General features: G+C 30.5%; 1 protein-coding gene across 7 annotated transcripts in view; it reads left to right on the top strand.

Annotated features, from left to right (window-relative positions):
* Positions 1-14,828, top strand: part of LOC100878472 (uncharacterized) — a 422,291-nt gene that overhangs the window by 302,447 nt on the left and 105,016 nt on the right. For all 7 annotated transcript variants that reach the window (XM_076533666.1, XM_076533669.1, XM_076533665.1 and 4 more), the window contains one exon: positions 10,065-10,237. In XM_076533666.1, coding sequence (XP_076389781.1) covers positions 10,065-10,237 — 173 coding nt within the window. The remainder of the gene's footprint in view (positions 1-10,064; positions 10,238-14,828) is intronic.

Raw genomic sequence — 14,828 nt, 5'->3', positions numbered from 1 at the left:
CTGTTTATGTTATTTAGATGTACTGTTGAACTACTCAGAGTAAAATGAAATAGTAATACAAATTACAAAACAAGATTGTGATGTCCAACAATAGAGGAAACGTTTTGTTCGGAAGCAGAATACAACAAACCTGTCTTGTACCTATTTTAAAACTGAAGCTTCTATCGTTTCAAGACCGTAAGCTACTAATTTTTATAATGAAGTATAATGTTATTTAATTGTAGATCACATAACTGTTTTTTGGAATCGAAAAATGATCATGGGGTAAAAGAACAATATAAAATCAAATAAACAAAAAGATCATGAGAAAATTCCATATAAAAGTAAAGTAATAAATTTTATCCTAATCATTCATATGCAGGAAACACTGCGCGTCCAACGGACAGCACGTCTCTGATTAATTCCGAGTTTTATGCGATTAAAGTCTGCCTCCCTTACGGCAATGAATTTCGATAAACGTTCCGAATCGGAGTAACTTTAAGTTGCAAAGGGAAAGAAGATTCTCTAGTTATTTCAGCGCAGACGGTGCGTTTCAATTTCCTTGGAATTTGTTCCGGACGGAAAGTATTCCTTGGCCGGGATGAATACCTAAATTAGTGGGTCACAGCTAGGGGAGAATATTCGCTGTGTCAAGACGCTTTAGCGACCGTTAGCCTGTTAATGTTCGTGACAAGCGCGAAATTAACGCCTGAATGGCGAATTATAGTAGATTTACAGCGCTGGTAAAGGACAGATGGCACTTCTGGCCAGACTGTTTGCCGATTTGTACCTCGTGAAAAGGGAGCTTTGCTCGAAAAACAGACCAAGTGTCTTTTGCACCGAAGCTGGATGGACGCTCAATTTGCTTTGCATAATCAGGTCTCGCGTATTTTTGGAAAAATGAGGATGTGTACGTACAGTCTTCTCATTAAGGCAATTGATACCGCTATTCAGGGGTATTTTGAAAGTAAAGCCTTTACAGAAAACCGTTTGAGACTTTATGTCATACAAAAGGCAAAGATATGAAGCAATACATACTTTTTGATTTGTTTGCAGCATGTTTCCGACCTGTGCGATTGAAAAGAAAATGATTCTACATGAAAACAAAGTCGAAAATATCGACTACATTTTCTAGCATGTGACTATTTTCGAGGAAGATGAGTTTAAATACGTGTTAAAATATTTGTAAAAAAACTTGTTTGTAGTAAAGGAAATAATATTTTTAAAAACTTTGTTAATATAACGTATTCAATTTATGTAAATAAAAATGCTCGCATTACGTGCTACAATTATGAAGAATATAGTAGAAAGTTTAAAATGTTCTGATAATAATAAGTTAGATTTATTAAAAATATAAATACTACTACTAATTAACATTTGCGATAAATTTCGCATACTGATTAACATATTACAAATTTAGTTCTTTCTATTTAATGTATTTTTGATATTAAAACGAAAATTTGTACAAGAGGGTGAAAGTATTATTTCGTAAAAGAGTTTTTTACTTTCTTACAATTATTATAGACTGAACCAGATGGACTATTTTGTATGTCTGCAAAATTTTATAATTCTTAAGAATTTCCAGATCCGGTATCTTCCCTTTTATGCAATGAAACACGTTGCAATATCGTTTCCTGGCATTAATAATAGAAAAAGTAAAAAAAATGTTACTACCTATTTTTCTTTTTGCCACAAAACTATGTTACGGAATTTTTATTTATTTAATCTGGATAATATGAAAATGGATCGATTAGTGTTCAATATTTAATTTACTTGTCACATGCAAATATGAAAAGAACCAATTGAAATATTTTCATTTTTTTGCTTCGTAGCACTATTAATTCGAAGATCGATATGATAATAATTATAAAACCTGGATTAAAAAAAAATTTATATATAATTTCACAATAAAATAAATTATTAACGAAAGCATTGAATTAAACAAAAAATAAACAGGCACAAATTTTCGAAAAAAAAAAATTACTTTAAAAGAAGTACTAGGAATAATTAAATTGTAACAGTCAAGCAGAATTATGATTAAATATTATAAAGTGAGTTGGTTTTTGCATTATTTTGATTTCTTCTTTAATGCATACGGAGCATAACGATATCACTATTATAGTTTTCAAGAGTAATTGAATAATTTTTTATAAACGTTAATAACGTTATATAAATAAATATTTTTCATACCTTCTATATTCTTCAAATAAGAATTCAAATTAATGGTTAATTATAAAAATTGTATAATGCAAAAAAGAAAGTAGATTCTTATTGTTTTCTCTGACAGTAGAATTTTTACCGTTGTAGATAAACGTATTTAATTATAATGTTGCATTGTCCAAATATAAAAGAACTTGCAATTATCTTAATTGCTTCCTTATGGACCGGTGGGACATTTATCTTACATATGCTTTTACTACCATATGAAAGCGTGTGTCAATATGAATTCCGTACTATATTTTATTTATTACTATGTTGTCGCTGCAAATTAATCGACTACATATCGTATTCAATGTGACTTCTATTAGCAAGAATACAATTCCGAGCTGTATTAATTACACATCTGGTATTTTGTGCTGAAGTACTAATGTACACTAGATTTGGAAGTAGAATCTTATCTTATCTGGTAGTAGAAACTTTTACTTTTCGAACATTGTCTAAATTTAGATATTTACTTTATCCTTTTATCAAACGTTCGCTTACCATAGCACCCTCCAACAGAAAATCAATGTACAAGTAAATATAGTCCTGATAATAGACAGAGAGTTAACAGAAACTGGTCAGAAGTTTATTAGCCGGACAGTATGACCGACAAAAGTTTCATCATTAGTTAACTCAACTTGTGCCAATTATCAAAGTACTTACAAGGGCTACTTATGAATGCTACTGGATTCCGCGATTCGTATAGATATGAACAATCTAAATAAAGTATATCGCGAATGTTTGCACCTTCTCAATTATTAACTGCAGTTGTCATATGTATAACACTTCGTTAGAAGAAATTATTAGCGGTATAAGTTATTAAATGTTCATTAACAACAGTGGTTAGATGGATTTTATAAGCTAAGCGATTGAGCTTTTCACAACTTACAAAATCTCTAAATTTTTAAATATTTAGCTCCTACATTTCTAAGTTTCTTTTTTTTTAAACTTCTAAATATCGAAATTGTCTGGTATTCAAACTTCCAGGTTTTCACATTTTCGAATTTCTAAATTTGTAGATCTTCTAATTTACAAATTTCCAAATTTTTAAGTATTCAAACTCATATATTCCGAGATCATCAAATCTCTAAATTTTTTAATTTTGGAGTTTCAGGACTTCCACATTTCTAAGTCTACAAATTATCAAATTGCAAAAATAATAAATCTCAATTTTGTAATATACCAAATCGTTACATTTCCAAGTTGTCAAATTCCTAAATTTTCTGGAAAATAATTACGATGTTCCCAAATATTCAAATTTCAAATCTTAAAGTTTCTAAATTTCGAAAGTTCCTGATCCCCGAATTAAAAAACTGAATTCCATGCATCAGAAGCATTTGTTCTGTCATACATATTCTTAACCCTTTTGCTATTTTTATCGCTTGCAATAAAATTATATTAAATCAAATGTGTATTCGATAAAGAGTTGCATTCTAATTCTCAAAATTATTTTTTATTCCAATGTTGCCTATCTTATAAAAGTATTTGACATATAAATTTATAATTCATGCGTTAAAATGAAAATAAAAATTTGATAATAACTAGTTAAGGAATTCTCACGTTGCACCTAGAATCTGAGTTCTCTTTAGATTCTTTCTCGGTTTTCCCTAAATTCTACCTGAATTCTACGAAATTTGATTGAAACTCACTTACCGACAATATTTACTTTTTCCATTTTGAGAGCAAACTGACTCAATATATTTATATTATTAATATTATATGTATATTCTAGTTTTTAAATAATCTGTTCTGAAGAGATGTGGAATACTAAACAAGTAAGCATAAAATATTCAGTATTGTAAAGAAATATTAAGAAACGCGATATCCGTAGAAACGTAATTTTCTTTTTGGCCATATAGACTCAAGTAAAATAGGGTAGTCGTTTCAAAATGTCTGTAGAGTAGGCAAAACCAGCAAAGTACAAGGTAACAAAATTCTCAAGCAACAGATCAAATAGCATCGATTTATAGTCTATTGGGACCGATAAATGTACTCTGGTAATCCCGGTAGCCAAGTCAGCCAGAGAGCAAATGTGATGGTGCCTAGATTGGATCCGAAATGACGGAAATAGAGCTAGCAAATCGAAGAAACAGGATTATGGTAGTAGCGATCAAGGATAAAATTGCTGTGTAATGGAAGCAATGAAAGGAGTTTCCTAGGATATCTTTCACGTTTTTCAGTTCTTAGATCTACTTCCCTTGGGAAACTCATTCGATTTTAACCACTCCTTTGTTCACTTCAACGAAATGGTGCTGGATGTGGTAGCAGGTATGTAGCTTGTTCGATACAAACAAAAATAAATTGACGCATAAAGGAATATTTGAAACGAATGATTAACCATAACTATTTTATTGTTTTTAACTAAACGAAACACACCCAACAGTGTTATAACGTAATTATTTGAAATAATAGTTCTATTTCATTTATAGTAAAATCGTTTGTCACCCATCAATTTGGACACAGCCTGATTCATCTTATTATTCTTTTTAGTATTCTGTATATTTTATATAAAATCTATATCTTCTATAGTATGAAATCATAAGGTAACGGTGTCACGCGTAACGTTGTAACGTGGATCGCTATTCCCTCTACTCCACAGTCCAAGGTCCACTCACCATGTCACTTTAGAAGCGCATGCACACGAAATAGGCGTGAAGCGCCTCGGGGGGTTGGGCCGCTAGTTTTATATAAAATACTATTTTACTATTTTATGTACTGTGTTTTGTTTCACTATTTTAATACTTTGCTACTTCACTAATCCATTATTTTAATACACTATATGATTACACCATTGTACTGCTGTAAAATTGTTTCACTATACTATTGTACTGAGATTTGTAAGGATTCCTAATACATCACACAGAATTCACCAAATATTTTTATCGTCCGACTTCTCTTTTCGTTACTCTCCAAACTTACTCACGTAATGCCCCGTCGCCGTGCTTTTCCAAAGGTATTATGGGGAACGAATCCCCATTTTTTGGAAAAATCTAACGATCGTTGTCTGCCAAGGTCAGGGTGGCCAAGCTCTATATGGTCCCGTTACCATCCTGGCCGCAACACTTCAACTTTCGTTTTCGCCTGTGTTTATAATAGGACTGTCGAAGACGACTACGGTCATCATCATGTCGACTATAAATCTCATCACTTGCTTTTATAATTTAACTCTTCTATTATATTATTATACTACAATTTCACTATATCAACTATCGTATTGCTATTTCCCTGTATTCTACTGCCATTTTACTCTTGTATTATATTACTATTGCGTCTACAGACCAGGTGTTTCACACAAATTCAAATGTGTATTTAAAATTTAGAGTACCTACTACAAATATATTGGTAGAATAAGAATGAGGTGTAGGGATTTTAAAGTCGTGCTAACTAATTAGACGTGACTGAAACTATCGAAGACGATACGAAATATGATTATTGTTAATTTGATGAAAACTGACGTCAATGGCGATCAATTGAGTTTATATATCGAAAATGCTCAAAAATAATATCAAAGCACGGTTTTTTATCGATTCGACGACAACAGGTCCCTGTTCTCAGATCACCGCCAACATGTGTACAATGAATTAAAGGTGTCTAACAAATCTACCTTCAAAATTCCAAGCCAAAATTATGACCTGTAGTATGGTACAGACAAATCAACAAATACAGATCGTGTAATCCCAGCCTCACTACGTTTGGCAATTATTTCACCATTTTATTATTTTACTATTCTATATGGTGCAATAGGAACCTTTAGTGCTATAAACAAATAAGAGTAAAATTTGTTCATACTATACACGCATGGGTATCTACACTTGCTAATATTAACTCTTAGTACTCAAAGGTATTTGTTGTCAGAAATTAATCTTGTAGAGTAGATTAAAGTAAGGTGTTAATTTTGTAATCGGACAAAGTACAAGAAATAAGTGCGCGTGTTTCCACGTGCAGAGTGAGTTCATTACGTTAAGTATTCGCGGCACAATTCAAGTTTTTGTAAAATCTATTGGGGTGACGAAGGGAGTTTTTTAAAGTGAGGAAAAGATGATCTCTGCAAAGTGCCGTACACTGTGGGTGACGTCTTCTTTTTAGAGGAATCAAGGAAAGCTTGAGGTGCCGTGAGATACGTCTTCCTCGCGTGTTTGGGTTAGGAAAAGGTCTATACTAAGAGAGTGCCGAGCAGCTCGTGGAGTCGTCTTCTCTCTTAGGAAGGCTGGGTATTTCTACCTTTTTGTGGAAAATGCTTGTCTTTTTATACGAAAACTGGAAGCTAGGCCCGCCCAATCAGCGAAGCCTAACTCTGAGCGCAAGGATTTTATGATATAGCCTGCGTCTCGCTTCGTACGTCGTGTCGGTCGCGTGTACTCGGCGTTTCTCAGTACTTTTCTTACTATATCTATTTATAGGATTTCTACATGCTACAATCTTAAAATATTTTAGTTAAAAAATTTGCTGAATTCTTTTGAGATAACTACCTCACTATTATTATTTGCCACTATTGTCTGCTTTATTGTCTTTATACACCATATGTATATTTCTACCATATACTAATTTTTAATTTAAAATTCTTACTTCATGTTCCATTTTTTTGTAGTGATGTAATAATTTTGGCAGCAATAAATGAAGACATATTATAATAATGTAATGTATTTAATTTCTTTTACATTTTCTCAGAATGGAAATAATATTATATCATAGCTGTTTAAAATGGATTGGTGCTTGTTGCTTATACAGAAAAATATGAAATGGCAATGTGCAGCCTATTCAGAGATTCAAATGACATACATATATTTATATGCATTTTTTTCTGAAAAACTTATGAATCACTTTTCATAAACGTTTTTTTCCATTAAACAGTACATTTTTACAAAACTCTAATATTTTTCCACGGCAAACTAAATAATAAATGTGGAAGACATATGTTTATATACGAAAATAATTATTTTTAAAACATTTTGTGGTGACTTTATGATTCGAACTATATTTTTGACAAATACCGTTATTTAAATATCGGAATGTTAAATTTTGAGTAGAAAAACAATTTCATTTATAAAATGGAAGTCAGCCAATGCAATAAAACACGTTCATGCGCGAGATTTTCTTTTAATAATTGTAGGATCTAAGTTTTGAGGTGCAGCTTTGTTATCTGTCTATGACAACGTAATGAAAGATTGTTGTGTTTGTAAAATACAACGAAGTATCTGTCTTTATATCATAACGTGCTGTTTTTCACCACATAAATCGAAACTGTTTCAAAGATCTATCTTTTATTGCTGTAGTAAGTAAAATCCATAATTTGTTGCAAACCTTTTCGCTAGCTGGAAATTTGAACTTAACGCACCTGTCACCAAGCCTAACTTCTTCTGAGCTTGACAATCGCGAGTTTGTCGAAGAATTAATTATAAATGTATCTCGGATCGAACATCTGCGTCATTTTGCTGAATGTGTGGGTTTCATGTGCAACAGCTGTCGGGAAAATTGCGAGCGTAATTGGGAAATAGCGACAAGAACGGGTGGGAAAAATACTGATTCACGAAATTATTTAAACTGTAAATATGCTCAATATCGAAATGTAAATAATATCGCAAAAAATTTAAAGCTGTTGGCACTGGTAAAATATTCATGAACAGTATCAGCTAGTTATTTATTCTTGAAATACGTATGCGTATCGTTTCAATATGAAATTAACTTTTCAATAAATTTATAAATATTTGGAAATTAATTACCAATTTTCTCAATATCTTCAATATTATGTTCTTGGTAAGCTATTTATAATTAATTTAAAATTAAATAAAATTCTATAATTATTAAATTAGATATGCATTAATATTAAAATTAAATTATATTCATATAATTGTATTTCTACGGTACACTTTATCAAAATTACCAACTGAAACTGATCAGAGATAACTTAGGAGATGGGGAAAAAACACGATCTTCCAAAGTTCTTGGAAGAAATCAAGCTGTTTACCCAAATACCGTAACAAAACTTAAAGGAAAACTATCAAGCGTGGTCAATAACTTAGTAGTTAATGCGACATTAAACTCCTATATGTATAGAAAAAAAAACGAAATTTAATTATATACATATATAGAAATTAAAATATTATACAATATATAATATACATTCATTTTTAGAATTAATAAATATTATGAACAGTATACTTCCTAGTCAATAATGTGCATTTAATTTAAAATTAAGAATGAAATTGAAGAATAAATAAACAAACGACTAGACATAAAATTTTATACATATTAATTATTTATTTTCGTGAAAATCAATGCAGATTTCAAAAATAGCATGTTAATAAATAGTGTAACTTATAATAAGAAACTTGTGGAGCCATTTAAAACCAGTTTGGTAGTTTTGGTGTGAAATAAATGAATGTAGTCGTTAATACCACTACAGTTTATTATCAAACGTTCTTCATAATATCATACGGAATAAATTTATTTTTCGTAAAAATAAAATTACATAAGAAACCATTGTATTTTATATTTTTGTCGTATTTGTTATTGAAAGGAAATTTTAAAGGAACAACTGTATGTGTACCATAGAATGTGTACGGGTCGGTCGGAACGGCAATGATCGGTAATTTGCAGCGCGCGAAGTGTTCCTCGCGATTGGCGGTTGCTGTTGTTATAGATTTGGTTGGCGTTCATTGAAGACGTTGTACAAATAAAGAATTTATTATAAAGAACGACAAAGCAATTTTTCATCAATAATAATTAGAAGTTCCAACATTTTCCATGTAGATTCATTTTGTTTTCAGTTGTTCCGCCATTTTGGAAACTGTATATGACTGACGTTTAAATTTCCATAAAAGTTCCACACTTATGTTATTAAAAATTTATTATTTGGCTACATCCAAACGTTTGTCTGAGACACTTAAAATTATGAATAGTAGGTATATTGAAATTCTATATAAATAATAGAACCACATAATCGAAGTTTTAGGCGATAAATTTTAATCAGTATAATTCATTTTTTCGACTATTATTATAAAAAATAAAAATTTCTGTATTTTTTTCTTCTTCAGTTCGTCCAAAATATTTTGGACAACCAATATTTTTCAACATTTTTAATCCTTGATAAGGGCTTTCATCAGGGATAATAGTTTAACACATTATCTATTGGAGAAATTTGTAAAGTAATTGTTAGTAATTATCTGTGATGACGGTGTCCATCAAAGGCTAAAACGTTGGAAAATATTGATTGAACAAATTCTTTCATGTAGAATTGGAAGCAAGAAAGAATTTTTATTAAATTCCATATAAAAAATTGTAATCAACTGAATGCTAATTTATTTAATAGATAGTCTGCTAATAAAAATGTGTTCTCAAATCATCATTCCTTGCGGGTAATTATTGGAGTAAATGTCAATTTTTTAGTACAGTGTTTATCTGAATTAATTATCCAAATAGGGAATGACTTATGTATTCTTACGATATACTTTATGATAACATTATTCATACTTTAAAATGTATGCTCGCCACGATTCATGTAGTTTAGTTTATATTTTTATTAATTGTTGAGTAAATTAGATTGTTATCAAACGACCAATTTTGAAAAGAGAAAGACACAAATTATTGCTTCAAAATAGCATCAATAACATGTTAGTTTTAAACTTCAAATTTGATACATATAACTACATTAACTCTTAATTAATATTTTTCTTATAAAATGCTAAATACTTTTATTACAAAATGGTAAGAATTGCGATAAACACCAATCACTTTTAAAGCATTTAGAGTCTGTTACAAATTAATAATTAAGTGGAACTGGCGCCGTTTTTATTTGTCTTAAACAAGCCATTACTTCAAATATACTGCGCTTCCACTAATATTGACTTTACTAATATTATGATTTTTATTAAAATCTGTTACAGATGGTGGTGTGGTGGGTGGTTCGAGGGTTGGGCCAGTGGTAACACCTCACACCTTGGAGTTAACGCCACGTGGTAGAGTTTTATTACAACTTGCACCACCGGAAACTGCTCGAGCATATCTGCCACCCGAATATCGACCGGGTCGTGTATATTCCGACACTGACTCTGAAAAGGTACGCGATCCTAATTAGGCACTGCTTTACTGTTACACGACATTAATTAACAGAGTCATGATTTTTCATCCTTGTATATTAATTCTTGGTACTGAATCGATTGAAACTCGGTGAAACATATTTTCTCGGGTAATTGGAGGCACCAGTGAAGCGAAGTATAAAATATAATCCGGATGTAATATTCTATGTGATAAGTAGAAATGAGGCGCAGATATACTGTTGCTCAAAAGTCATCTTCGCTGTATTTCAGAGGTTGCCACTTTTTTTTTTTAATAATTATTACGTTAGTAGTTATTTAAATAAAAATACCAAATAAATTTTTTAACTGAATTTGTAACGTTGCATCTACCTATCATTAGCAACCGCGATTTTAAGAATACTGAAATTAAATGAAATATATTTATATTCTTAAGAAACAGTAATGTAGCCTTTGCTAAATTAATATTGTTTAAGATTTTATACAAGTCAATCTCAAATATTTCGAATAACTGCTGAAAATATATTCTAAATTTTTAGATTAGCCAGTTTTTAGTCAATTTATTAATTTCATTTTGAATATAAATTGAATTTAACCGATTTGTTTATAAAATAATATGTTGTTTTAGTGAATTGACTGAGTAAGAAATAATGATTGTCAAATTTTCTTTTAACCTTACCTAGTTTTTCTTACTTATATAAGGTACACATATTTATAAAAAAAATTCATTAAGTCACTAAAAAGAAGTACTGTCTTATAAAATTATTGGCTATACTTAAACTCCCCCCCCCCCCCCCCCCCCCCGGTCCCCCGCCCGATCTTGATGAAACTTGACCTATTAATGGGGAGGGGTTGAATATGATGATGCAATACCAATCTGCGGAAGCGCCCCCTAGCGGAGATATGAAAATTTGAAAACTGCCATTGCCGGTCTCACGCAATGCCTATAATAGTACTGTATCAATGCAGTCCCCATCACAATCGAATATTCCTCACCTCGAGAATCTTCGTCAGCCCTCAAATCTTTAACATCTAAGGGTGAATATCGGTTTCATGCTGTCCCTGGCTCATAACGCCGTCACTTGCTTACACAATTGCTCCTCACTTGCTCACTCGCTTGCTCACTCACTTGCTCACTCACTCGCTCACTCACTTGCTCACTCACTCGCTCACTCACTTTCTCATAGCCTCATCATTCACCTACTAGCATTCATTCCGTTCACTTTACCATACAATAACTTAAGGTTAAGTTAGGTTAGGTTAGGTTCTTCAATGTTAAATCATTTCATCAGTCTCTTTTTGCGATTCCTGGAAGATTCTTTCGCTGATCGAGCTGCAAAGTCATTCCGAGCAAAAGAAACTCCTTTTCTTGAAAAATCCCCCTCAACTCGGGGCCCAATGTCCCCTTTCTCCATCAAAAGACCAGTCCAAAGCATTGAAATGTTTTCTTCAATATCTTCGCTAGGGGGTGTTTCTGCAGTTTGACATTGCATCATCATATCCAATACTCCCCCCACTACTGATCTGTGAAGTTTTATCAAGATCGGGCGTGGGGGGGATGTTTAAGTCTTACCAAATTATTATGTATATCATTTACGTTTTTTTTCTGTCACTACATACGTAGATGAATAAGACAACAGATTGATTGAGGATTTTACATTCAAGGAGTAGGTCATAAATTTTGCAATCGGCATTTTTTTAATAACTGCAAATGATCGTATATTGAGCGAATACTTCAGTTTCATCATAATTAAGCCCCATTTGCTTCGCGTTTTTATGAAATAGCTTTCGTATATTGTACGTTTAATCTGCTGTTTTAAACTCCTGCATTTTCCTGAATAGTCGGCGTTTCGATCGAAATTAACATACTACCGTAATTAAGTTGAGTCGATAATTCATTAAAGTCCTGATATAATGATGTTTTACACAATGCTATATTTTTAACGTTGAATACGGAACAGAGTGGATGTAAATAGCTGAAATGCACAATTGAACGTTTAAAGGTTGAACGACAGCCAACAAATTAGCGAGCAAATCGTTTATCGGCAAACTAGCAGTCTTCTTTTCTATTTCCATTCGTAGTTTCGTGTTAAATACGAACGATATTTATTTTCCATTGAAAAATATTTATTTTCAATTGAAAACATGAAATACAGAAAACTCGATTAATTTGATGTTTATCAGAGGAACAATGAAACTGAACAGAATTGAAATAAATTTGACTCGAAGCATTCATCGTAATGTAAATATTATTTTATTAATATTGTAAATAACAAAAGTCAGATAAAATTTTGAAATAATAGAATTTCAAATTGAATCTAGAAACAAAAGTATTTTTGGTTTGGTGAATCAACACCATTGGATGTTAAAGATATAAATATTTTTATCTATTTTAATTAAATAGAATAAATATTTTTATAAATCTTATTAGATACATCATTGAGTGACTGCAGAAGTTTTGATATGATTTTTAATAGTAATTTAATTAATTCTATATCGATTTTTGTCTTTTCAATAATCTCATCGACTGACCTCGTGGATTTGTTTTCAATGAAATCTGAATTAAGTCAATGTCAATATTACTTGAACTTTGCTTTGTCAGATTTATCAAATGTATTTTGATTAAATTATACGATGCAACGTTTTAAGGTGATTTCAAACAGAGCAAATTTCATATGCCAATGATGGCAACAGAAGCTCGTATGACATAATGTATTGAAGATGTATGTTGCTTACGCTCATATTCAACAATTACATTTATAACTAATAAATACGTCAAAACAGATATCATCCATTTAAGCAGATTATCATTTTTTATTAAAATTGCTATTTCTTTGCCTTCAATGTCTTCCGAAGGTCATGGTATGCTAGGTCATTGAGTTCATCTTGAAACTGGCTATAATACTATTAAGTAAAAAATACAAAATGCTATTTTAAAAATAGGAAGGTGATCTAGACAATTATAAATAATACTGTTTAAAGTTCTTTTTGTCATTCTAAGAGGATCAATACTTGTTTAAAATAGTCTTTTGTTATATTATTGCAAGTACTTGAAAAATTGTGGAAAGTGTTATGTGGAATACCTTATATATCCTACTCAGGAATAGTAAGATAATAGAATTTTGTAATTAATATTATTATGTTCCATATAATAATTGAAATCCAGCAGTTTAAAAATATGTATTCTACTCCGGTATAGTAGGATATGGTTTTACGTTTTCAGAACTGCTTGAAATATCGAGATAAAACCAGAGATAAACCGCGAATATCGTTCTCGAATCTTACAAACTTCATCAAAAGTATTTCAGCAGTTTTTAATTCAATCTCTAGCGAAAAGACAGGTAGATAGATAAAAATTTAAAAGTACTGTAAAGATAGTCTGAAATAACAGGTAAATGCTTCCATATTATTTATATGCTGATAAAGTCATAGTCAAAATAATTTAATTTTGATTTGTACAAGAATTATTAGCGTTTTAAATTCAATTTGTACAAGAATTATTAGCATTTTAAATTTATGTCACGTATATGTTACATTTAAATATATGAATTGATACGTGTATACAATAAAATGATACCAAAAATCGGAAAAATAAATGATACTTCACTCTATCAGTTAAAAGCATCGATAAAAGTTTAACAACTTTCTCATAAACAACAAATCTGACTATTTTACTCCTGTTTTTTAGGAAGCTTTATTTTATTACTAAAATAAGAAATCAAGCTGGGAAAATTAGTATTTTTCGTTATTTAGAGAAATATAAAATTTAGCAAATTTTTATTTCGTCAAAATAAATAAAAGACATACTGATTTAATTTATATGTAAATGCTGTGTTCGTGATAGTTAAGAATCTCACACAACAATGTTCTTCTTTCAGCCATGGTTTCGTGGTTATTAAAAAACTTAACTTAATCACCCTACTAATGTTAGTAAAATAATTAGGATGAATTATGTTATACAACATTATAATGCATAATATAATGCACATATAATATCAGTAACAATGCTTTAGAAAATAAAATCTCATGATAGCTTTTAAAATGTACAATGATTTCATAGTTTTGATGGCGTCAAGTACAGTATATAGTCTTTACTGCGATTTGAAAATTTTCTTTTAAACAAAAATTTAGCTATATAGCCATTTATGTTTTTTGTAACTTTTCATATTTATCTAAATTATATTTTCAATATCATTTTGTTTGGTAAACTATTAGAGATATCGTATAATATACATATTGTATAATATCTTAAGTGTATAATTTATTTCTTTTTTATTATTTTAACTTTACAATTTAGAAAAGAACGAAGTATATTTCTTCAATCTCTCCTGACTGACTTCTTGTTATAGCAATAAAAAGAATGCTCTAAAAAACCTATGGGTAAAAAGTTTTTAGGAAAATTACTACACCGTAATTTTATAACAAAATGTTTAGTAAAATTTTTGACTTTATTTTAAATGCATAAAATACATAATGCGTACTAAAAAAATAATGCCACAATACGTAATTTCATATAAAATCCTTTTCTAAAAGAGTTATAATTCAACAAAACAAGAATTAGGGAGATTAAAACTATGAACAGTGTAGCAGTGACAAATTGCGAACATATTTTCA

This window comes from Megachile rotundata, chromosome 7, assembly GCF_050947335.1.
Source record: "Megachile rotundata isolate GNS110a chromosome 7, iyMegRotu1, whole genome shotgun sequence".
NCBI lineage: Eukaryota > Metazoa > Arthropoda > Insecta > Hymenoptera > Megachilidae > Megachile > Megachile rotundata.
The sequence above is the reverse complement of the archived record's forward strand: the minus strand, read 5'-3'. Positions and strand labels throughout refer to the sequence as shown.